General features: G+C 33.5%; 2 protein-coding genes across 2 annotated transcripts; one reads left to right on the top strand and one right to left on the bottom strand.

Annotated features, from left to right (window-relative positions):
* Positions 1-2371: 2371 nt before the first annotated feature.
* LOC132698833 (NAD-dependent protein deacetylase sirtuin-1) lies at positions 2372-25587 on the bottom strand. Its single transcript, XM_060665163.1, has 7 exons — positions 25378-25587; positions 24011-24183; positions 23626-23938; positions 23069-23571; positions 22740-23017; positions 14476-15103; positions 2372-3430 (listed from the first exon to the last, which is right to left on the bottom strand). The coding sequence occupies exons 1-6, from the start codon at positions 25526-25528 to the stop codon at positions 14488-14490; spliced, it is 2034 nt and encodes a 677-aa protein (XP_060521146.1). The 5' UTR covers positions 25529-25587; the 3' UTR covers positions 2372-3430; positions 14476-14487.
* Positions 25580-26578, top strand: LOC132698834 (eukaryotic translation initiation factor 1A, X-chromosomal). The gene is made up of 3 exons (XM_060665164.1): positions 25580-25719; positions 25845-26032; positions 26112-26578. The coding sequence occupies exons 1-3, from the start codon at positions 25704-25706 to the stop codon at positions 26352-26354; spliced, it is 447 nt and encodes a 148-aa protein (XP_060521147.1). The 5' UTR covers positions 25580-25703; the 3' UTR covers positions 26355-26578.
* The last annotated feature ends 384 nt before the right edge of the window (positions 26579-26962 follow it).

The following is a 26962-nucleotide window of genomic DNA, read 5'->3' on the forward strand; positions in this document are numbered from 1 at the left end:
CAATGCTCATCGAAACAATCACCTTGGGCAACACATGCCCATATAAACCTAACCAGCCAACAACACATTTTCAGTGAACCTGTTCTTACTTAGTAAACCAAAGTAGGTAACACTATGCCACTATCTTTGGTGACACTCGGCCGTGCAATAAAGCAATGCTATTTCGGCAGTTAAAAAACAATACAAATTTGGAAAATACATCGGTTATTACAGTGGTATCACTTTTGCCAGTTAGTTTACCGGAAATGTCAATACGAATTGTATACATGGGTTGATATGTCATATTTTACTATAAAAAATATTGCTTGGAATTATGGTTTTGGTTAGTTTATTGCGACAATAACGTTTAGAAGGACCTCCTCAGGTCGTTGTAATTCGATATGGTACCTTTTTCTTTAATAGAATCGTTGGAATTAAAAAGATAAACAACCAGTTTTTATTATATTGGGTTTAAGTAAATCATCAATTACGAAAATGCCCAATCTCCACTGCGTCCATCAATCGGCGCGGTTGTCTCTTTTGACCAAACTTCCATGCCATCCGTGTAATAAATAGAACACCCGATACGAAAATTGTTTATTAATTGAACAATAATTAAAATTTGACGTCCAATTTTGTGTAAATTCGAATCCGAAATTTATATTTTCTTTTTCCCGATCTTGGACATTTAATTCACGATTAAAGGATAGAACATTTAAATCAAAAACGAACAGCGATACCCAATTTGATTAAATCTTTGTTCTAAAATAATATCGGTTGTCATAAAGTCGATCATCCATAAAAAATAAAGATTCCTGAATTCCAACAACATTTAAAATTTGCTTATTACATATTGAAAAGCTACTATTAATGACAGACAATCTGAATCCGCCCTAAATAAAAATGGAAAGATCTCATCAAATTTAAGCTTCAAAGGACCCAAGACTGTTATTCGCTTTACGACCGAAAATGCAGCGAAACTTGCCACACATATACTATTTAAAAATAAAGCTGCCTTATACCCACCAGTTAACCGTGCATAAAATTTCGGAGATTTATAAAAAAAAATCGGTACACTAGGGCAACAACGAAGATTAGCGCTTCGATTCAGTATCACGACCGGAGGAAAATAAAGCCAATCGTTTGGCTAGTCACTCTTGCCATATAGCATTGTCAAAAACAGCAAAAAAATTGAAGTGAAAAAATATTTCTCCATTTTTTTTCCTGTTCTTTCTAGAGCCCATAAATTCAAGAGTAGCGCATTTATTTGACACTGTACTAATTGTGGTCATTATAGTGACTTTCACTGATCCCACTCTTGATGTCAGAGGTCGTAAAATAAATAATAATAAAAAAATACAGAAAAGGGGGACGGGGACTGATGGCGAGCGATGCGACGTAGAGTTAGACTTCTCGGACATATTAAAAGAATGCACAGAGTGCCCAAAACAAATGAATAATCACTTAATTGATTATGAAAGGGAATCTAACTATACGTGACCCGTTAGATCAACTCCAACATAGCTAATCAAAAATAAACTATCGGAGCCGAATCTATAGTCAGACTATATTCGCCATATCGCGCTCCGTTCACTTCGGGAAAATACCAAAGTGGGTTCCGATGGGTCCATAATATTACAAATGACAGAATTGTAATTGTTTAGGCTAGACTTACTGCGAGTCAAAAATAAACATTCCAAAGACCCAAAACAAAATATGAGTAACGACCACTTAAAGTTAAAGATACCGAAATAACATAATAAATATAATTCCGCTATCCTATTTTTTTTTTGTATTTGTGAAAACTAGATTTTTTTAGAAAAATTAAAATACTGGAAAAACTATTTATTTTAGGTATGTATTATTATCAATAAAAAAGTTGAGGAATTTTGAACGGAATTCAAAACAAAACTGAAAAATAAGGTGTTCCATAAAAAAAAAACATGTTTTATTCGTCACGCTTTTTTGAGTTCTCTTGTATACTTTAAAATAATTTAAAATTGTGCACCCCAACAATCTTTACAACTTTTGTATTTACCATTTTCTCATAACTTTTGAAACCAATGATCTTTACTCTATCGTACAATTTTTACATCAGAAGCTATTAATAGCGTAACTTTAGCGAAATGCATCAACAATTTTTGTTGATGGATTTCAATTTCAACATAAACCATACCACGCAAACATGAAACTTCTACGAAAGCAACACAACCACCATTCCAAATTGTACTTCCGAAGGAGTTTAATTTTTTTTTTCACCAGAGGTATCCTTGAAAGTATTTTTTAAGGACTCCTTAGTGACCAAAATGGAAAATTATAAGTGACACAAAATTGAACCGAAATCAGCTAAGTGGGAGAAGCGAGAAACAAAAAAAAACGGTAAATATGAGAAACAAGATTTTATTGCTTCAGTACCGTTTGGAAATATTTACACACAAACATATTTGTTAAATAGAAAATCGCATCAATACAAAATTATAGGTTCCATTTTTCACTTTTCTTTCGCTATAAACTAGATAATATCAACTAAATTTCCATCGTATCAGCAAGACACAAACATTTAAATAAATACTCGTAAAAAAATAATTCCTATGTTTACACTAGAAATAATACGAAAAAACTTAAACAAGGTAATACAAAATCATATAAAAAACTTACTTTTATATTACATTAGTAATTATTCAACATAGAAAATCATGTTTTATTTCTCCGTAATTAAGATATTGAAATTTTGTTAAACATGGAACACATCCAGAGTATGATCTGAATTATAAACCCAATAAAAGTTTATTATTTACAAAATTTAGTTAGAACTTTTTACAGATTACTATATAAAAAATACACTTTGTGCACAACCTCAAGGAAAAAGCGCCGAATACCCTAGCTAAGGTAGGCGCTGTTTTTTCTTATTTTACAGGAAAAATAAAACTAAAAACTACACAGAGTGACTAAGTGCAAATAATGAACTACATCATATCTACAAAATTAAAAAAATGCTCTTAACCCACATTATCATAATATTTATTTTTATCATAAGACCTCAAGGAAGAACTATTTTTACATAATAGGTATTATTACTTCAGCATTTGGTTTAGGTAAAATAAATTGGGCACACTTCAGTAGTTTTTTGGCTAGAAATATAAATTTGTGTAATCCATATAAACTAAGTAATGTCTGGCCTGATAAAAAAGGACAATGCCGATCATTTTAAAAACCCTCTCGTATCCATACGAGGGGTGACGTTAAATTTTAACAACTTCAAAATACTTATTGCATTACTGTGTTATGTTTAAAAACGTCCTGTGAATATTTCACCGTTTCCCCACTTTTAAACATCACAATTCGATGGCTCAAGTCCAATGCACAACACAGAGGTATGGACCAAGCAAACCTTTAGTACGCTGTATTTGTGATGAAGTAGGATCAGCCATTTTGATTGGTACCTGTCACCCTAAATCCAAAGAAACCGATTTCAGTGTGTTTCTTTTTTCGGCAAGATCGATTGGCATCTCCTAAAATTTTGGAATTTTTCCTTTGATTGGAGTACCATTGAAATTAAGACCAAACTTAAAATGTGGGATACTGATATTTAGAAACTCCCCCATTAATATTTGGAAGTAAGTTTAGTTTGTCTCAACCATATCGCCGAAAATTGCTACTTTTGCGTGCAAGTATCACTTAATGACCCTGAAGTTGTTAACACGTTCTATCCTTTATCCCTAATACTGAAACAATAAACAACCTGCATCGAATTCTCAACAAAGTAAAATCTAGTCTTAAAAAGTAAGTAAAAAAAGGTCAGGTTTGAGAGGGGGAGGGGCGTTCCTAGTGGACAGTTATTAACGTCCACCTTCTCGGTAAAGAAAAACGGGATCGCTATCGTTACATTAGAAGTTATTCTGGTACCGAAAACAAGTTTTTGGGGTAATAAAAGTAGAAATGTAAATAAATATCAGTCCGCTTTGAAAAAATATTCGACGCCATTTGCATAATATTAAAAACAAAACTTCAGTCTCACAGCGCGCCCACCCACAATTTTTACCGTATTGCACAAATTTCGACTAACGAAAGTTAGACGGGCGGAAACACTTTACAGTTACTGCCGTCCACAATTAAAATACGGAGTTTGCACGAATATCGAAAATTGTTTTTTTTTTGTTTTCCACCAAATAGAAATTAACTTTGATGAAACTTTGTGAAATTCGTGCTAAAAAATACAAGAAAATATACGAGGAGTCAGCAAAACAAAAAGGTTGATATAACAACACGGTGTGTCTGATCATTTTGTTCAAAACAAAACAAAGCATTCGCTGTAGTGTGGCCTCAGTTTTCAATTTAATTGAGATTCTAAGCAAATAATAACATGGTAAAATAATTGCGCAAGCCAAAACAGACACATTGTTCACGTTTTTGGTAAGAGTTGTAAATTCAAACGAAATATCTACCAGAACAATTAGAGTAAAGTCGGGAAGTAAGGAATTTGTTATCATTTTAAAATAGGTGGCTCCACCTCTAAGGTTATTGTAAAAATTTTAGACATGAAATGAAATTACCACGTACGTCACAAACGCCAAAAAAAATTGAGGTTATGATTTCTATGTATTTGCAGTTCGTGCATGGTGTCAGTTAAAATGGTTTTGTGACTACAATCTTTTTAAATAAACCATAACCATTTGCTTCGTTATTTTCCATAATGAAAAGTAGGGAACTTGCTTTGTTTACATTGTGTGTAGCTTTAATATGGAATATTCCATATCACCTCTATTACTATTGCTTACAGTCCGTTGAGTAAAAAGTAAGAGATCTTTTTTATTTCTAGAAATAATGTCTACTGGCTTAAGAAAAAGCAAAAACCACAGCAAAAAAAATGTTACACGCAACACACTTTTTCACCTCTGCAGCACTGAAGGACCTCCAACAACTGTTGGGTAAAAAAATACTTTTGTCAGAAGAGTTGGAAGTCGCTGGAACTGGAACTTCCATAGCAGCAGCCGTTGAGAGAAAATGTCACTTGATTTTTCGACAGAGTATGACGGAGCGAAATTATGGACCTCAGCAAATATATAACCTAGATGAGTCGGTGTTGTCTATAGTGCAATCAAGATGTCCAGAGGCAAACTACAAGTTGGTGCTATTTCGTCAGCAGAAAGAGGATCTCTTATTTTGGGCCCCCCATTATTATATTTCCACACACAATAGTCAACGACCAGCTGAAAAAGGGAGCATCTGGATGGATTCAAACAGATTTATTTACAAAATGATTTGACCACTCCCTAGAAAAAGCCAAACCCTCAGCAACCAATGCAATACTACTGATATTGGACGGCCATCACACTCCCACTAGAAATCTAGATGTAATTATCTAAGCCAAAGAGAATCATGTTAATATTTTATGCCTACCACCGCATAGGACACATAAACTTCAGCCCCTTGACAAGACCGTCACGGGTGCATTCAAGAACTTCTATAACTTAGAAGTGAGGAACTTCATGAGAACGGAAAAACGTGTAGTAACATATTATGATATTGCCAGTTGTTTGGTACAGCTATTAAAGGGTTTAGTGCGAGAAGAAATATATAAAGAAAAAAGAATTTTCGGCCTAAATTCAAAAAGAATATCAAAATCTACCGAATGATAATACACGTTCTAAAAAAGAGCAAAATAATAGTAATATTCATTCTAGTGACATAGTTTCCTTGCCACAACAAAGAAGCCGGGAAATTGGCGAAGGAAATATGAACGTTCTAAATAATTATGTCAACGCTGAATAAGGAAGAATTAGAACAATTAATTAATCTTTCACAACAAAAAGTCAGCGGAAAAATGTTTTGGGACCTGGACCTAGAGGATTACAAACCGAGAGGGTAGTCATAAAAAAAGTCCCCTCTAATTGATCTGATTCACAATCTGAGCTATTAGTTGATTATTCATCATTAAGCTGCTACAATAAAAATCCAACCGATGAAGATATCCCATGCATTTTTTGCCAAAAAAAGTTTTCGAGTGAAAGCAGAGAATCTGCAAAGAATGCCCTCACGAAGTACGGTACACGGCATTGGACTCAATAGTTTATTTTACACGAGCGGAGCGAGTGTTTAATAAACAAGTGACTTAAAATTTACCGAACGTGTTGCATACTATTCTTTTTCTACGACCGTTAGTTTTTGGGTACTTTTTCGCAAAACACGAATACATTCACTGACATGAAAGTCAGAATAGACAAATGTCACAATTCAAGGGGTGGGAATCATCCGATGCTCCCAAACCCGTGCGGTAAAATCCAGGAAATGTCCGAAGTGGCTCAAATCCGTGGGAAACGAAACTGAAGTGGTAAAGTCTTCCCGCATGCTACAGCGGTGTTTAATTAGGTCGGGACTAGAAAAAAGATGTTTTTGTTTGCGATTTTTGCGATTCCTAGATGCCTATCTTATGTTCCGAATTTAAATAATTTTAGTAAGTGTCTAAATATTTTTTATGCATGATAAGTCTGTTCCATATTAGTCCTCCACTTGTTATTTTAGAACAAAAATGCGTTTTGTAAAAATATTTTTATGAAGTTACCAAATCCGTTTTAGTTCTCAATTTAGCACCTGTCACTCTTTGGAGATACATAGAACTATTTATTAATAAAATATTGCAGCTTTAAACACTTTTGTTTTAATGTTATTACTAAATAATATTCTATATACATATGCCTACTTTACCATCAGATACTTTGAACACACCTAAGCTTGTAGTCCAAAAATTAGTAACAAAAAAATTTAGCAATTTTACGTCTCGTCAAAAATTAAAAAAGTTCCGGGAAGGTTACATTGGAATATAAAAATTATATAAATTTTATTATATTATATAAAATAATATATAATTATATAAAATAATATATAAATTATAAGTTTTTTTCATACCGTATAATTTGGAAACAATTTATTTATTTAATCACAATATTTCATTAAGACGCGGCAAGCTGTAATTTTCCCAGTTGTTTCTTCATTACCGCCATTTTTTATTGTGGACGGCAGACCTACCGAGACTGAGTTCCGCACGCGCGTTATCATCATTTTTCGAAATATATATTCGGAGATCAAAAAATTTCGGCTAGGTCCGCAACAACAATCAACTAACAAAACTAATAATTTATTCAACTCAAAATCACTTTCGGAATTCCACTCGCACACCAATAACAACGAGAAATGTACAAAATTACCGTTCCGCGGGCGTCCTCGCTCTGTAAAAAAAGCGCTTATACTAGTTTTACACTGACGATTTCCTCATGGATTCATGAAGTTGGTTGACGAGTGCAACTATGATGTCAAATACTCGTCGAACAAATTCACGGACTTCTTCATAAATTAATTCAGGAAATAAAAATAATTTTATTCAAAATTCAGTAATGCCAACTATTAAAATCAATCAAAGAGCAAGTTTTTGAGTTAAGACGCTTTTGGTGGTTATTTGAGATTTATCAGGGGGAAAAAACACAAAGTCTCAGCCTCAGAAAACAAATGTATTACAGTTACACGTATTTCGCCCGTTCGAGCATCATCACACCTATAATATACTATAATTAATATTAGAATTGGGTTAAAAACCAACAATTTGTTACCTTGGATTTTAAGTTAGTCATTTAATTAAACATCAAACGTAACAAATTGTTGGTTTCAACCCAATCCTTACATTAATTATAGTATATTATAGATCCTATGATGCCCGAACGGGCGAAACACGTGTAACTGTAATACATTTGTTTACTGATGCTGAGACTGTGTTTTTTGAGTAATGGACGAATTATCACTATTTGAGATTTGTTGTTGTTGTTGTGGTCGTCTTTTAGTCAACTTGGTGAAAGAGAATAAGGGCAAAGAGAATGTCAGCGACAATGTACCATCCGAATCCGAGTGGCCTCAGGATATTAACCTATCAAATGAAGAAAACTGCTTAGCCTCACCTAAGATAATTGCGGCTGCAGCGGTTCATCAAGCGATAGTAGTATTGTTTTGGAGGGTGAACCTGAACCAGAAAATCTTCAGGAAGGTACTATTTCCACGATTGCCGAATTTCAACAAAATGAGCCCAATCTAGAAGAACGAAAAGGAAAGAAGAGGTTAAGAAAAACGAAGACATGGAAATCAAAAGTCGCTACTAAGAAACTCCGGTCAAGCCTATCAATCCCTATCCAAAAGGAAGAATCACATCCCAGAAAAAAACTTCGTCCACCTTGCGGAGCCAAATGTGGACTAAACTGTACGAGTAAGATTGATGAACCATCTCGACAGCTGTTCTTTGATTCATATTGGAAACTAGCGGATCTTCATAGGCAAAGAGAGTTCATAGTACGGACTCACAAGAAATTAAACCCAAATACAGGTATTCTAGTACACAAAATCTAAGAGCTCTAACAGGACATTTTATTTTGAAGTAAATGGATCGAGAATTAAAGTGTGCAAAGCATTTTTTAAGTTCACTTTAGGCCTAACTAATAGGATGATAAAACTGCACTTTCCAAAAAAACAGAGTCAGGTATGATATACGGCGAAATGAGAGGAAAACACGGAAAGCAACCAACTGTTGACCCAGAAGTTAAAAGTAGTGTTAAAGATTATAAAAATTCAATTCCGAGAATTGAATCCCACTATTTAAAGGCTCATACAACAAGAGAATTTATTTGCAGTGAAAAATCTCTGCCTGATTTGTACAGAGATTACAAGGTAATGCGCGAAGAAAACAATTTGCCTGTTGCTACGCAATCAACCTTCAACCGAATTTTTAATACGGATTTTAATATTTCATTCTTTGTGCCAAAAAAAGATCTCTGTGACCTTTGGAAAGTTATAAAAATTCTGAAGAAGAAGGAAAACAAAAATTACACCAAAGCTATGAAGATCATCTTAAAGAAAAAAGACATTGGCTCAAACAGAAAAATATAAAGATAAGAACAAAACTGATGGTACCATTGTTGCAGTTTATGACTTGCAAGCGGTTATGCAGGTACCAATATAACTATTCTTTTACAAATCGAGAATTAAATGTCTCAATTTTACTGTAAGTGACTTGGAAGCAAAGGATGTGGTTTGTTACTTTTGGCATGAGACTGATGGAGGAAGAGGAACTGTGGAAATTGGAAGCTGCATACTCCAATAGAGCTCTATTAGACCGAAATCCCGAAAAAAAACTCGATCTCATTTTTTACTCAGACAGACAACTGCGAAGGTCAACAAAAGAATAAATATCTTTTGTCTGTCTATGCCTACGCCGTTGTCAACATAAGAGTCAAGTCAATAACTCACAAGTTTCTCATTCGTGGGCACTCCCAAAATGAAGGCGACAATGTCCATAGTGTTATTGAAAAACAAATTAAAAGATACTTAAAGTCGGACCCAATCTAGTCACCACAAACATAATCAACCTTAATACGTACGGCCAAAAAGACAGGACATCCATACAAAGTTGTGGATATGACACACGACAAATTTTACGACGTCAAAATTTTGCAAGCTTCGTGGGGCAACAATTTTAATACAGACGAACATAAAAACCATAAAAATCCTTTATTTCTGCTCATTTGACTCTAGCATACACAGAAAGAATTCCCCTCTCTGAGTCCAAGAAAAAGGATATAGAACTGATTAATAAAAACGTTATTCCCAAAGAGTATTAAGAGTAAACTAAACGTTTTAACGGTAAAATATACTTAAGTAATAATACCTTTGTTTTTCTTATGCACAGATTTTTGTTTTATGTAGATCCCTAATATTTTTGATACCTAGTTATAAGTTTAAAACTTACCTGTCTGTAGTTTTAGTTTTGTTTTTATACTCTTTTATTTATTATGCTTTTATTTTAAAAATAAGTTGAGGCATTATAAAGTATTGTTTTATTTTCCAGTAAAATACAGTAAACATCTTATTTTGAAAGGTTGTGTTACGCACAGGTTTTTGGGTTAGTCAAGGCCCGGGTTTTTTGGGTTTTACTGTTATAAAAAAATGTCTTTGAAATATTTGTCACAAAGACCTACTAATTCCAAAGCTAAGTCGAGTCCGAGGTCTAGCCATTAGTGGTAACGTAGGTACGTGAAACTTTCGGTAGTTATAAGTTAAAAAACTCTGAAATAGTTTAAAACAAAAATCTTTTTTAAATCAAGTATATCAAGGTTGTACTGTTTAGTTTTTGATTTTTGATTTTTTTGTTTAAATAAAAATTTAAATAAAACAAATTCTGGTGTTTCATTTAAATTTAATCAATACACAATGGCTAAGTGCCTTTTTCATGAATTGACTTATTATTTTTTCTCTCAGTTGAAAGTGTATCAACTCAAAAAATTTAAACAAAACTGTTTTAAGTCGAAATAACGAAAAAAAAATGTTAATAAACAATACCGTAGAAAAACCAAAAATCCATGTTTTTAACTTGTTTAAACCATTTGCATCAAATTTTTAATGAATACGTTGTTTTAACGGCAATTCTAAGTCATTAAAACAATCCATAAAAATTAATTATAAATAATTTACCAAAAATCACTTTTTCAACAATTCTGCGAAACTTGTTTTTTTGAGTTAATGTAGTTTTGATCTAGGTGTGCGATATCGAAGTACACCGAGAATATAGGCGAATTCCATCCCAATGACATTTAAGATATAGAATATCTTTGAAAAAAAAAGATATACAGAAAAAATTTCAGAAAACATCAGAATCAATGAATTGGAGGAACTTATATAGCAACAGGATGGCGCCCCTCTTCATAATGTTGCTCCAGTGATAGAATATTTAAATAATACATATCCAACATAGATTGTTGGATATATATGGCCTAGATCTTACTCTCCTAGATACCGTTAATGGAATTATTTAGAAAACAAAACTTATTGCATGGCACTGTAGTTGACAACAAAGAAATAATTAGGAGTGAAATAAATGACATTAACGATTGGCAACAAGACTGACTTAGATAAGTTAAAAAGACGGCTTTCAATATTGTACTGTATTATAATGTATTGGGCGCTCCTATTTGAATTTTTACAATTTTTTCCATAAAACGACATAATTTCGAATTTTTTGTCAAGTGAAAACATGATTTTTTTATTAAATTTTAAACACCACACACTGTCATAGATAGAGATAAGACGTGACTGGAGTTGGTGTGACGCCATGATCCAACTAAGTGACGATTTTATTTTTGGCAAATTCCGACCTTAGGTAAAAAAATACCTATATGTTCTATAATTTTTAAATAAGCGTAAAACTACCTTTCTTTTTATGAAATAATACACTACACATTATGTCTCACCTTGTATATAAGGGAGTATGTAACAATAAATCTACCCACTAAACCTAACTTTTTTGTCAAAAGATTCTCAAAAACTGTTTAAAATGGTCAGGGTCCTTTTTAATTAAAACTAATTTAACCCTCCCCAGTTTTTATTTTCTGGGCAAAGTCTGACCCACCACCTCTTTCAAGGTAGCTGAAAATTGTTTGAAGCAATAAAGGCAGCATTTCTTAAAAAGAATTCCAAACTCAACATGTGAGTCACAGTGATGACTTTTAATTCATGCACTGATATTCGAGCAACACAGTAACATTTTAAATGAAGTGCTAGAACCAGGCATAACTTTAAATCAAGACAAAGACAAAGAATTACAGTAGATCCGGAAAAAATCTAATCTTTACAAATAAAGGAGGGTCGGTCTAAAGTTGATTTTAAAAATGTCCTGTTTGTGTCAGACATCAGTAAAATGAAATGTTGAATCCTCGAATAAATTGTTCTCAGTGTAAAGCCAGTGTGTAGTCGAGAACTTCATGAATATATTAATCAACTCACTAAGTACTTACAGCAAGAAATCATTAAATGTTCTAACTAAAATATTTTCTCTTATCAAAAATAAAATTCATAATATCTCGCATTCGCATGGTCATAATGATAAAAAACTGCAATCGAAATCCCGACCAACGCGTAGGTAAAGTCGACCAACCAACCTATGCGCTATCGATGTCCATGAGTTTAGCGGGGCCATACGAACGTGCTCTCAGAGCTCTCAATAAATTGACAAGAAATTTTGCTTTTAGATTTAATCAAATGCGCGGGAAAAAGATGGTGCAAATTTCCACTCAAAACAGTAAAATGGAGAAAATAACATAGAAAATAATATATCACCTGAGAGCCAAAAAGAAATTGATTCAAATTTTCAAATGCAATCATCAACTGTGTACAAACTACAAAGAATGTTACAAATTATTTAAAGAAATCATAATCATTATTCAATAAATATTTTATATACTCAAGAAGGCAATAAGGAAAGCCTTACAATACCAGAAATATGTAGTTCAAAACCTAGCAAATACAATGGAAGATAAGAAAAGTTTCTTCTTAACATGATGAAGATTCAGACTATGTACTAGACGAATCCGGCCAAACAAACAAATTTATGAAAAATTGGTATTGGCTCGTTGATAATTTTAGACAAGTCTTTTTATATTATAGATATTCAAGAAAATAGTGATACAGAATACGAAAATGATGAGTTCCGTCCAAGAAATATCCAGCTGGAGGAGTTGACCAAAATACTGCATCTATTGAATGTAAGTTATACTTGATTACACTTACCCATAAAAATAATAATTATCATTTTTAAATAAACAATACTTATTTCGGTACTTGGCATTAATTTATGACATATTTTAGAACATCTCACAAAGAAAGGCAATCCAAGAAAAGGAAGAAAGTGCGCTATATCATTCAGAGAAAGGAAGCTGGAAGAAAAAAGAAAGCATGACCCCTAGCATGCGAAAACGAATAGTTTAAATGTACAAGCAAAATAGATGAAACTAGAAAACAAGAAATAAACTCTCAATACTATGATCTACCCTGGATTAATTGCAGAAATTGGATCATCAAATATACTCAATCTCATCCAATTAACAAACTGTTCGTTTAATGTAAAAACCTACAGCGAGAAAAAGTCCGCAAAACATTTTTTCTAACCACGCTTGATTTCAAAAACATATTGCATCTACCAATCCCTACACGAAAAAGCACACGATATTTGCCTAGTCAAGTTATTTTTGTCGAAATGTATAAGGACTTCCTAAGTTTCCTGACAAGTTTTGCTGCTATGATTTGTACATGAAAGCCTTAAAAGAGAAGAAAATTAGTTCTACTAAATTGGGACCAAAAGAATATGAGATTCGTCGAGCATTTCAACAACCAACCAAAGAAAATTTGGATGAAAACTGTCTTATCTGTAACAAATAACCTCAAAACGTTCCGAAAGCTAACAGATCAAAACAAATTTACAGAAAATTTGTAAAAAATGAGATACAACAGAAAAATTCCGCTGATGCCTGGGAAAATTAATCTGGTTTGAATAATTAATGACTCATTTTTTCTGTTTTGATAGCTTTTCAAAAATAAAATTCTTTGAAATTCAAAGCTTCTTGCGTTGTTCATATTTATAACCTTAGTCAGAAGAATAAATGTTTTGCATTTATTAAAAAAGGTATTATAATTAGTTATTAATAATTATAAAACTAAAAGTAACATATTCTTATTTACTAGCTAAGCACGGTAAATAACAAATACTGGGTTATTGCTTAGTAAGATAAGTGACTCGTCAACTACGTGTATTAATCAAAAACCATTTAATGAATATGCCAGCAGAAAAAATATGACATAGTGACATTTTTAGTATGGTAAAGTTTTTTTTCAAGCGTTTTCCTTAAACTCAGAAACAAATCAGCTTAATGCCAAAACTCAAAAAGCTGTGTATTGTGTCTTTCTGATAATTTATATTAACTGTGAACTATGGGGGTAGTCTTTTATTAAATTAATGGGAAGAGATTTTTTTCATATGAAGAAAAGTTAGAATTGATAGCAAAAGGTAGGCCATTACCAGATATTACTTTTAAAAAAGCTGGTATAAGTAGGGGAAAAAGTTATACACAGATATTTAGTACTTAAAAAATGTTCCATATTGTTTTCCCTGCTTACTCTTTGGTGGCGATAAAGCTTGGACGTAAATAGGGGTCACCGATCGAGAGCATATAAGTTTGAAAATAAAAAGATATGGTAATTCTAAAAGCCACCTTCATAATTGTACAAAATCTTGCATTATTAAGGTCAACCAATATTACTCAATTAGACTCTTGTGACAAAGAATATTAATTATATTAAATTTTATATTATTTTAAATTTTGAGGCTTTTGAATTGACTCTTTAACTCTAAGTAAGCGCCTAAAAAATTCATCGATATTTAAGGGCACTTCCAAAGAAATTCAGAATAATCTGCTCGAAGTTTTTCATCAACAAATAAAAAGGAAATTAATAATTCTCCATTTTTGGTTAAGGTAAAAAGTTTTTTTGCAAGAATTGCAGAACACCGCCGCTGCATCAATTGCTTCACGAATTCATAGTCAGTGTAAAACTGGTATTAGAATAATTCCCCCACCCGCCACGGGAACGCCTCCGAAATTAAAGCCTATACAAAAATAACAACAAGAAACCAACCGGGGAAACAATTTAATCTTTCTCGCAGCAGTCGGAGTCGTCCAGACTGTCGGAGGAACTGGAATCGTCCCGGCACGACGACTTCTCGTCGGGATCGTAATAAACCTCGGCGCCGGGAAATATGTACCGGCTGGGCGGTACCAAGTGGAACGAGTTATCCGGCAGGCGATCCGCGAGGCTCTGCTTGACTTTCGGCTGCCAGAAACCGCGCATGTCCGAGCTGCAAGCCGCCTCCTTCTTGTACCCACCGCATTGCGAGTCGTTGATGGCCAATTCCAATTGAAAAGTGCTCGCCTCCTTGCTCTCGCTCTCCAGGTCGGCGAAATTCGAATTGTCGCCGATGCCCGAGTCCCGCGCTGAATCGATGCTCATATGCCTTTCTTTCGAACACTTACCTTCTACTATTTCTTCGGGGTTTTCTATAATTGACGTGTTACACGAGCACGACGTGGATACGTGGCACCCCTTTGTACTATATTCATCCGATTTTAGTCCGACGGCGTTCGGTTTTTCGCTCTCCCGCCATTTGTCGAAGTTGAAGGAGTGCGTTTCTTTGTAGGGCAACAAGTTAGGAACTTCCGACAGGGTCTGAGCGTTGTACACGCCCCTTTCCCAGTTTCTGCCCAATCTGTAATTAAAACAGCTAACAATAAAAACTTATTATAAATAAACGGATTTTTTTAGTCATGGGCAAATACCCGCCAAATATATTTCAGTAAATATCGGGGCATTTACCCTTTAGCGTTAGGGAAGGTATGGAGTTCTATAAAATACAATGTTTTTAAATACCCGAATGTATTAGGTACTCTAAATAACAGGAAAAAAAAGAACATTGTATTCTCAAGGATATGAAATATAGAAACCAAAAGGTAAAATCAACTACAAACTTTAATAGTAAAAACAAAATCAACATCCGTAGACAACTAACAAAAAAAACACAAAAACATATAAAAAAAAAGGAAAACAGTTTTTAGCCCACTAAATAAATATATAGATAAATACTTTGGTAAAAATAAAGCAAAATCCAATCTAATTCTAATCATTTTCAGGCTCGGACTCGACCTCGGCGGATGTATCTTTGTCGATGTTAATATGTGCCACTTCTCTTTCATCTTCCATATCCGTTTCCGTTTCGACTTCGTCCGTATCGTCAATAATATCTATCACTTTTTTTTGTACTAATTAAATGACATGATTTTTTTGCAACACCAGTAGGACCTGCTAATTTTGGTGTTGGTGGTAATATACCTGACGATGATGATTCCAACTATTCCAACACCATAATCAACTTATTTTCAGTCTTATTTGAAGTTATTGTGGGGGACTTATTTTGCTGCAACTTCCAGTTATGTGCAAGGTAAGTAATTTTTCTTTCTCTTACTTTTGTGATGTAATAACGTCTTTTATTGTTAATCCAACTGGAAGTGTTGAAGGATCACTCAGTGGCTGCTGAACTAACTGCAACTGATCATATACACCCCGCACCCAAAAAACCACCCCTGACACAGTAACAAGCTAGATCCTAACAGTAACTCTTCAATATTCATGTCGGCTGAGACTTAATGGATAAATTCCATTACATCTACATTCTCATCGGCGCTTCGGTTTCAACATTGAAAAGCAGGATCTAGCAGAGTTGCAGCCAAATATATTTATTGGATTCAGTGCCATTATTTTTTCTTCTTTTTTCGTGTACTCTGTAGTTCAGTAATAGCATAATGCACCATCATCATGCAACGTTACTATCAAAAATTTTAATTAAAGCTAAGATCGGTTTTAAAATTTGCATCACTTTCTACTCTACTCGCACCAAAAAAATTTCGTCATCTAAAATACGGGCTTTACGTTCTTTTGACAACAAATCTATGACTTGTTAATTTACAGCCAATGTCTGTAGTGCCCTTTGGCAAGTAAATAAGCTCTGAAAAGTATCTAGGTAATTACGCCAGCGTGTTTTAACTGGTTATTTTAAAGTTTTTTCTCTTTATTTAGCTATGTGAATAAATGCCCACTTATGTTTTCTTAGGCGCTGATTGTATCCATAAAAGACGTTAACACTATTTACAAATCTTCTCGATTCCTCCTGCGTTGGTTGTTGTTGAGTCGAACTTGCTAACGTTTCGCCAATTATCCTGTTGGCTTCTTCAGAGCTTAACGGGAAACACATAACTGTAAAGCGCTTTTACCTGAAAACGATGAAAATACTTGAAAAGAATAAAGCAGTACCGAAAAGTACCGAAACGGAAGATCGGGAGATTACACGAAGGTGAATTCAGATGTTTCGGGCTGATAAATAACCCAAGCTGTCATTCACGACGCATAGAGAAGATTCGAATTTCATCTTGGTGAAAACAGGATATTGGCGACTGGGCGACTGGTTAGTCACCAACAACATTCAATTTAATGATAATGAAGGAACTATTACATATAACAAATTTTGATCCAACCATGAGTGTACCTATAACTATGGACATTAAGGCCAATTTTTTTTCTTCTTACGAGTATCCTACCGGAACGTCTTTGGTTAGTTGTTTGTAAATTTTAAAAATTAAAAAAGAACGTATCTTTTAATTTAAAATAAAACTTCACACACATCACAATCCGGCCCAAAAGTCATCGGTTATCAACTCTCTTGTTTACAGAAACTAACCAAAACTATCTCAGCCCGAGTCACTGAACCCAGAATTAAAACATTAATTCAACCTCTTTCTCTGTTCTTCTCTAATAATTAGTAATAATTTCCACATTAAAGACATTAAGCGTTCGATCAAAAAATACACTTCACCACAACCTTCCAATAGCAATCAGGCCGAAAGCCTTGCCACTTACATTCAAAATATCATTGACCATATATCAAAAGTTCTAAAGAAGTATAACCACAAAACCCGATTTACCACTTATCCAAAATCTCTCGACATCTTCGGTCCGTCAATTTGAGATGCCAGGAGTTTACAGCATTCCATGCATATGCGGCAAAGAATACATTGGAGAAATCGGACGAAAAATATCAACTAGGCTCAAAGAACACGAAAGAGCCTTACGATTAAGACAAATAAACTCATCAGCTGTTGCCGAACACAGTTACGAAACCGGACATAAAATTTTATTCGATAAAACTAAAATTCTTGCATGTAATCAATTCTCCTACCAACAATAAATCCGAGAGTCTATAGAAATCTATAAACATGCTAACAATCTTAACCGGGACTCTGGTCTTTACCTGTCACCAACATGGGAATCGGTCATCCGAGACGGTGTTTCTGCCTCTCATTTAGCTCCGCCCCCCTGAAACAATATGTAAGCAAGTACAGAGTAAAATGCGAGCCAGTTTCAGTCAAGCTCTAAAGAAGCCAACAGGATGATTGGCGAAATGTCAGCAATTTCGACCCAGCAAAAACCGACGCAGGAGGAAGCCAGACGTTTTGTAAAAAATAAATACTAATATTTAGATATTATTTTTTAAAATTGTTTTCTAAGTTCTTGACGGTTGACTTATTTGCAGATCAATAAATTATTGTAGCGAATTAAGAAAAACTGTTAATTTAGAAATTAATGTCATTTTCAATTATTTTCTTTTACAAGGCTAACCGACGCATCATATTATATTACTGTTTTGTGTGTTTAATGTTGGTCTAAAATGGGCCAATGTTAGTTATTTGGAATACTTAGTTTTAATAAAAATAAGCATTCTTAAAATTTTTATAAAATTATAAAAAAATACAGACAACTGCGATGAGACCGGCATTCGTTAGTCGTCAAAATTAACATTTTCTTCAGAAGGCTATTTATAAATCTCCTAGATCCCTTCCGCATGCTGTCGACGTTTGCTGACGTTTCGCCAATCATCCTGATGGCTTCTTCAGAGCTTACGTGAAGCTTGCTCACATTCTATTCTGAACCCACTTATATACAGTCTTAGAGAAGCGGAGCTAAAGGAGGGACATGAATATTGTCTCGGATTTCCATATTGGTGAAACACAGAGTCGCGGTTAAGATTGTTTGGTTGTTTAGAGATTTCTATGGATTTTCGGATATTTCCCGGTAGAAGAATTGATTATATTCATTAATTTTTAATTTGATCGAATGAGATTTCGGTTTCATTATTGTTTTTGAAAACTGCTTATGACTTTATTTGTCATAGTCGTATATTTTTTTCTCTGTTTCTCTGGTTAGTTTTGACATGGCTCTTTAAGATATATTGCAATTCGGGAATCTGGAATCAAGCCTACTCTACCGAATTTAAAAATGCTTGTCTGAAACATATTTTTCTTGTAGCGGCCAAATTTATGAACAAGTTTTATCAACCACCGACGCAAGTAGAGGGCAGAATATTAGTAAATAGTCTGTGAAAGTTTCCTTTAAAAAAAAATCTTCAAAAATCTTTGCTAAACAAGTTTGATAAACGCCATATTAGTTTATTTGGCACGAACGGAGCGAGTGCTTAATAAATGAGTGACTGAAGAAATTTACAAAGTTTTGCATAATATATGCGTAGCTCTACCCATGAGAACCGAAGCCCTGGCTAATATGTCACTGGAAATATCCGAAGTGGCTCGCAGCCCTAGGTAACGTCTTTATACTGAATAATAGGTACTTTAGAGCAGAAATTTGAAAGCGGGATTTTTGTTAAATGAAATTGGGAAAAAAATTTAGATAGTATCCAAGGAACTAAAGAAACACTTTTTATATTGAGGCAAAAGTTTATAGAGAATACGTCGAAAATCACCTAACAAGATACTTTAGTACGGAGGTCCATAAACTAGGTATGCACTTAAGAGTATATTTAGAAAAACATTGTTACAACTTACGTTTAGGTACATTAAAAAAAGTAATACAGCAAAATATTGTTCGGTGGCAGTGGTGACATATTATTGAATATTCCGTACTTTACGTACTTTACTTTTTATCCCTCTCATTTTTGTTCAATTTTATTTTTATTTACATCTTGGGGAACAGTGACATTTTAAAATGATAATTGTTACTAAAATATAGAAACGTTACTTTTGAAATTTATTTTGGTTTGGTTAAAAGCAAAAGTCAAGAACTTAAATCCTTTAATAAAATAGTTTAAAATAGTTTTTATATGTTTATATGTTTATATAGTTTTTATATATGCGAAATATTAATATAATATAATTAGACGATAAAATCAATATACTTTATTACCCAATTATTTAGATAAGTATTTGGCAAATAATATGTTAATTTGCAAATTCCAACAACTTATTTTCCTATTGCATTAGACAACCATTTATATTGAATATTTCTATAATATAAATATTTATATGCGATATTTTTAATATTTCGAACACCGCTCTAAATAGTATTTAGCAGAAATTATCGAAAGAACATAATTCTAAAAATGTACCCAAAAATTAAAAAATATTCAAAGGTTATTGCATAATATTCGCATATAAAAATCTAAAACTTGTTGGTGCCACTTTGTTTAATTAAAACATTATTTTAATAATGTTGCTTAATGAAGCTGAAGATTTATATAAAGCAATAATAATTAAATAATCGAAAAATAGCAATTCGTGCAACTAAATAAAAAAAGAATATATTTTTTTAAGTGATCGAGGATGGCTAGGTTGGTACGACCGTTAGACCTACAGCAGCAAGTTGTAGGTTCAATTCCCACCTGGAGCCTTGGGTGTTGTTGTTGCGTTTGTTGTCCGACTTTAACGACTGACTTCAATCTAGTCAGCTGTCTAAGTAAAGACAGACGCGAGTTCATTGAATTAAGGAAAAAAATTGTAACGAATGGACAAGTAGTTGAAAAAAGAATAACTTTATGCAATGAGCGGATTTTCTCAGAATGAAGAGAGCAAGCGAAACAAAAGAGTTTCCCGATGTGTGTCACACAATATTGTTTTAAATTCTATATAGTCTAATATAGTCCCTTTGAATATTTGAAATATCTGTAATACACTAAGTTTAGGTTAGTTTTCAAAGACATACTTGTAAAAACTTGTAGATACACCAGCGCAGGAGAACTCTAGAAGATGGTGAATCTAAAAGTTTAACAACGTTGTTCTAGTCAGATTATATTAACTTACTTTAACTCTAATGACTTGTCTCTAATGTCCACTACGCTGGGTGTAAAACTTTTGAATGACTCCTTTTTGGAAAATAGTGAATTCTTAAGTGACTAGCGATTTTTTAAAAGAGTCGAAAGAAAAAAATAGTTGCCATTGCACACTTTCTTGCCTTGAAATTGATTGATTAAATTAATGGCGATATAAGAGAATAGGCGATTTTTTGCAGTTTCAACACATCCGTATATTCAAACTTTCATTTTTTGCGATAGAGAGCTTTATTTAACTTTAACAAAAAAGGTTATTCACAACAACAAATAAAGCTGAGTTTTATACCTGAAGTACAAAAAAAACATCCGACAATTCATCATTTGAAGTCCAAAAAATATTTGTTTAATAGCTCTTAACGCAAACTCTTATTTAAGGAGCGCCACTATAACATATCACAAATTTTAGAAGGACTTTATTAAGTATTTGAGTAATTGGTTGTATCATAATTTTGTGTGATTATCATATTCGCTTCTCGTCTCACAAAGCAAATCTCAACATAGGGAAAGTTTTGAGCAGAAATTGAATAAGATACAAGTTTACCACAGACGCACCTCTGTCGCGACAGTTTTTCTTGTTAATTTGGGGGTTTTCTGACATCAGAAATCCATTTTCGTGAATAATTTTGGGGCAAATTGTAGACTGCGCTACGTATATTTTTCGTGCATTTGATACTTCCAAACTTTTTTGCGTCATGATGTATGCAGATTTTTAATAAAGGCATCACTTCTTACAACTTTTTTACACAAAAAATGTCGCGCCGAGTCGCTTTTTAGAGAAATCCGCATTTGAAATTTTTGCACCTAATTGAACAGAATGGTGCAAAGTAGGTTAACAGAGTCACAATAAAAGACAGTAAACTAGTGTGAAGTACACTGTGACGAAAACAGACACGATAAAATACTTGCAAAACTTTTCAAAGTAGACTTTGACTAAAACAAATACGATAAAGGCACTTAGGTTCTTGTGCTTTTCTATGCTGTTTTTCAGTATTCTGGGTGTTTGTAAAAAGTTTTGCTTAGTTTTACGATAATATCGAGACCACTTGTTTTTAAACGCGCGACATGATGTCTTTATACGCATAAGAGAATTTTAATAGGTGCCGAGCTCATAGACGTTATTTGGAGATGCTCCAAACCCAAGGAGCCCAGATTTTAAAATTTTAAAGAATATTTCTAACAGACGGCGAAACTGGTTTGTTCCGCCCCGAGAGGAATTCTGTGGGGCGACCAAAAATGATTCTGATGAAGTAGCTGAAATCCGAAAAAAAGCACAGAACGAATATTAGTGGGAACCGGTCAGCAAATCTACAGTTTGTAGAGTTTTTCATCAAGAAAAGTTTAAACCACGACCCAATGTTTTTAAATAATATAATGTTAACAGATGAAGCACGCAGACGTGTCAATAGCGTCAGAAATAAGCATGCGTGGGACTAAAAAACCCCCATTTAACAACTGAACGCCATTTCCAACAGGAATTAAATAACGTTTTATTATGATAAGATCCATCGAACTACCACCTAATTCAAACGACAGGCTGTGTCTAAATTTTTTGCAAATCAATTCGCCGATTGTCTCGATGATCTATCCTTAGAGTTATTTCATGCAAGATGTAGCTCAATCAATTTCCTTCATGGGATTGGCTGCCTAGGAGTCCAGATTTCAATCCCATTGAATTTAGTATTGAGAATGCCGCTGATTATTACAAAATGAAGAATTATTATTTAAAATCAGGCAGTCTTTCAATAAATGTGTCTCTAAATCCATCACTGTAAATAGAAACTAATTTGAATATTAATTACCAAATAGAAATCTTTATTTATTAATAGTTTTTGTATTTTGTAAAAATCTCAAAAATAAATAATATTAAAAACGCTATTAAAGTCTGTACTACCAATATTAGCCCAGTTATATGCAATATCCTGGTTATTTTAAAACTGATGACATAAAAAAATAAAAGAATGATGTATTGAAAATTTCAAGCCCAAATTTCTCGAAAACCACGGCTGGGGACGATTTTTGAGTAAAAAAGATATCAGATTGATATATTTATTAAAAATTTGCATAGACTAAGGTGCACAAAATTTAGTGTCAAATTCACGAAAAGTACGATACATAGCGCCCTCTACAATTGGCTCCAAAATTATTCACGAAAGTGCTAGCGAATGTATGTACTTACAGTTGACAAAGATGATTGATGATGACATCGCAGTCCCCAAGCAGCTCAACATCAAAATGACAATGCGGCAAGGGCTCCCTATTGATCAGTATTTGCGGCACATGGGCCGGCAATGAACTGGGGATCAAGGCAACTGGCCTCACCTTCAGGGAACTACCAATGACAAGGAGCAAGTCACAATCCAACTTATCATTGGCCATCGCTTGGTGAAAGGTATCAGGCAGTCCTTCACCAAAGAACACTATGTCTGGTTTCATTATTCCAGACATGACCAAGTCCTAAAGAAAATCACAGTAGAGGTTTTTCTATGCAACAATAACACAATATACTTTAAAATCTGTAATGCTGCTTCCTAAGTCATCAGTAGAAACAAAATTTGGTTTATTTTCATGGCATACTTCGCAAAGTGGTATTTTCTGTTCCAGAACGATATCCCGGATTTTGTCAGCGCTAACCTTATGATCACACTTGGTACAGGTGGCGGTGGCAAAGGAACCATGACATTCGATAACACTGTCGATACCAGCTTCCTTCTCTAAAGTATCAATATTTTGCGTGTAGTTCCTTAACAATTTTCTATGCTCCTCCAACAATTTTATAAACCTGTGGCATGGGCTAGGCTTAAATTTCCCTGGATATATGTCTCTTGCGAATTTAAAAAAAGGCCTAGGGTCCTGAATAAAAAAATTGATGTCGAACATAGCCTGAGGATCTGGCAAGTTTGGAAAATCTATTGCTAGCCTGGAATAAATCCCATCACGGGACCTAAAATCGGGGATGCCACATGATACTGACACCCCAGCGCCGGTGAGGACAATTACATTTTGAGCACCTGAAAGACAGCTTATAAAATTAAAATAATTTCAACTCCAGACAAAGTTGGCACCTTTTAACAAGCGAACTACATCATCTAGTGAATTGACATGCCTAAGTTTATTCCTTCTAGGCGGTTCAGCCAGCATATTAATTATGATTTTCCACAAAGTAAGATCATCAACATACTGCGGAACTTGATCAAGATCAACACCAAGTTCTGTCAATAACAACCGCGGACTCATGCCTTTCTGCATTTGGTGTTGAATCCAAATCATACTGCCTGCCATAGGTTTCCATTCTTGCCCGCTCAAGTCTGATAACCCGCTAAGTTCACTTAAATGGCTTACTGTTGATGCATTATCATCATCTACTTCAAGACTGTCCTAGAAATGGTACAAACAATGAATTCATTGGCTTAATACAAAAAATCCAATTTTAAGAATAAATCTAATTACCTGTGATATTTCCAATTGATCTGTGTGTGTAGGGGTTTGAAAAAAAGACTCTGATAAACTACACAAACTCCCATGCATGTCTCCAGAATCAGTGTGCGGAGATGTGTGATGTGAGGGAGTTCTAGACTCCATGGTAGATGCTTCATATCCTGAATCGCAATCTGTTGTTGTGGCTGTATTAAAATTGATATTTTAAAATTTGTGCCAAGGAGAGAATACAATTGCAAGAAATATGTCATTTTGTATTTAACAAACTTAAACATTCGTATTGGTGGAAAAATTTCGTTTCTCCAAAATCAGTTATATAAAAATAATTATTTTTGAATTTGTAAAACAAAAAGATTTTCATTTTCCGGACTTCTTAGTTACCAAAATTGATTAAGTTTAAACTCAAACTAACCAAAACTATTTTATTATTTATTTTCGTTTTATTTATTATTGGGCCCAAGAATATATGGAATCGAGCAAAAACACTTGAATAACTTGCATTAAAAAATATATATAATATATAATAAAAATTCAAGCGCCAAGAATATTTTCTTAACACAAAAACGCCAAAAAATAACCACAATAAATAATGTCTAATACAGGTGTATCTGTAATACACTTTCTTTGTAGAAAATACATTTATAAAGATTTTTCTTCCCGCCTTTTAATAAAGGGCAAAATTATTATACTAACAATACTTAAAATTCTTAGAGATATTTACACATCCGCCGAAAAATTGTTGCAGTTTTATATTCTAAAAAAAAATTAAAATCCAAGGCGAAACAAAATTTTAATGTAACAGATATCGGTTTTTCTAGCGATTAAAACTTCTTCGTAAAATAGATAACATTTCCGCAAGAAAAGTTCCATGTTTTATGTTCACAAAAACTTCATAGCAAATTTCAGTTTTAATGTACACCTTAACACATAAAGAAAAATGTTTCAATTTTCCCGCGTTAAAAATTAACAAGGAGCTAAATGCGCAACCAACTGCACATTATTGACAAAAACATTTTTTTTACGACTAACAAAGCTGACCAAAACTTTATTCAAAATAAAACCATAACATAATCACATAAATATTTTTTCAAGTCATATATAAATATACGGTTTAATATAACAAAAACGAAAATAAAAACAAATTTTTAACAATTTTCAGATAATTTTATTGCTTTTTTATGGGATTACAAAACTAACAACGAATTTAACAAATTTCAATGAAGATACAGGTATTTTGAACGAAATAAATAAATAAATTTCGAACGTACACCCCGGTGCACCACGCCTACAAAATGTCCGCAGCTTCGCCTTTGTTTCTAGCCGCCATATTGGATATAAAACTTTTCCCTAAACAAATCAACATACTTTGAAAATATTACCTTCTGTGATGTCGATCGAACTCGAAATTGACGTGGAAAAACGCGAAAATCCATTTCCGTCGGATATTTCGTCAAATTTAGACCCAGAAATATCCAGTTTTATTCTTTTTGCACTCGATTCGTAGTCTTGCACGTCAGGATAGGAATCCATCTTTGACACGAATAAAAACCTTTTGGAAGAGACTAATACCGGAAGCGGACGACGACCGCGCTCTCTATCGGCAGTTTCCCGTTTACATCAGATTTATAAAACGTCACAGATGGAATTTATTGATGTCCATTTTGTGGTAAAATTATTTCTGTGAAGACTTGTAAATCCATTTAATATGCCGAAAAATAAAGGTAATGATTTTAGGTGTTATATAACAAATGAATTTAATGATTTTGGATAAATTTTCTACCTTTTTAATTTGAAAGGACAATTGTTCTCAATATGCTGAAAATTTAATTTTCCTTTTTGTGTTTAGGGAAAGGAGGAAAGAACCGTAGGAGAGGGAAAAATGAAAATGAAACGGAAAAACGTGAACTAATTTTCAAGGAAGATGGCCAGGAATATGCACAAGTTACAAAAATGTTGGGCAATGGAAGGTTAGAAGCTATGTGCTTTGATGGGGTAAAAAGATTGTGCCATATTCGAGGGAAGCTAAGGAAGAAGGTGGATAACTGTTTTAGTTTTAATTGAGTTAAATGGAGTAGATATAATGTTCCAAATTTAAAGGGATTTTTTTTTGCAGGTGTGGATAAATCAGGGTGATATAATTCTGATAGGTTTAAGAGATTATCAAGATGCCAAAGCTGATGTAATATTAAAATATACACCAGATGAAGCTCGAAATTTGAAAACATATGGAGAATTCCCTGAGTCTGTTAGGATCAATGAAACAGTAACTTTTGTCGAGGATGGATTTGATGAGGACATTGAATTCGGTGATGATATTAGCTCAGCTGATGAGGCCGACCCAGTTGATGGCATCTGATAACAAAACCTTAGTTTCCAAATATCAAACAATAGTTGTTACTTCGTATTATATGAACTTCTGAAAGTTTAGACAGGATCGATTATTAAATTGTTTACTTTGCTGTTAAATTCAAGTAGAGAGTTATGAATAGGTTAAAATTAAAGGAATCTAAATTATTTATCTGATCATACTCTGAATTATCCTATAGAAATTTTGCGTTGTAATATAATTTTGTATGATAATTCAATAGTTTCTGTTTATTACATGATCCTGTTCATGTCATGCCATCAGATAAATTGAGTTCCACAGAGTGTTTCTAACTATAATGGAGAAACTTTAACAGCATATTCATTTATATAACCTTATGTCCTAAAATGTAATATTGGGAAAAATATGTTTTTTTCTATTTTTATTTAATTAATTTAATTTTACCTTCAAATTGGGTACTTATTGCCATGTAAAAACAAAGTTTTAGCACAGCTAAACTTGTTTTTGGTTAACCAGTGGCATTTGTGAGACCGTATTAGTTAATTTAAAAAATGCTATAAGTCTGAAGGAATGGGGAAGTTAAAATTGGGAGGGTTCCTGGTACCCTATTTTTTATGGACTAAAAGGTCTCGCAAACA

The sequence above is a fragment of the Cylas formicarius genome, unplaced genomic scaffold (assembly GCF_029955315.1).
Source record: "Cylas formicarius isolate icCylForm1 unplaced genomic scaffold, icCylForm1.1 PGA_scaffold_2__14_contigs__length_35257938, whole genome shotgun sequence".
Classification (NCBI taxonomy): domain Eukaryota; kingdom Metazoa; phylum Arthropoda; class Insecta; order Coleoptera; family Brentidae; genus Cylas; species Cylas formicarius.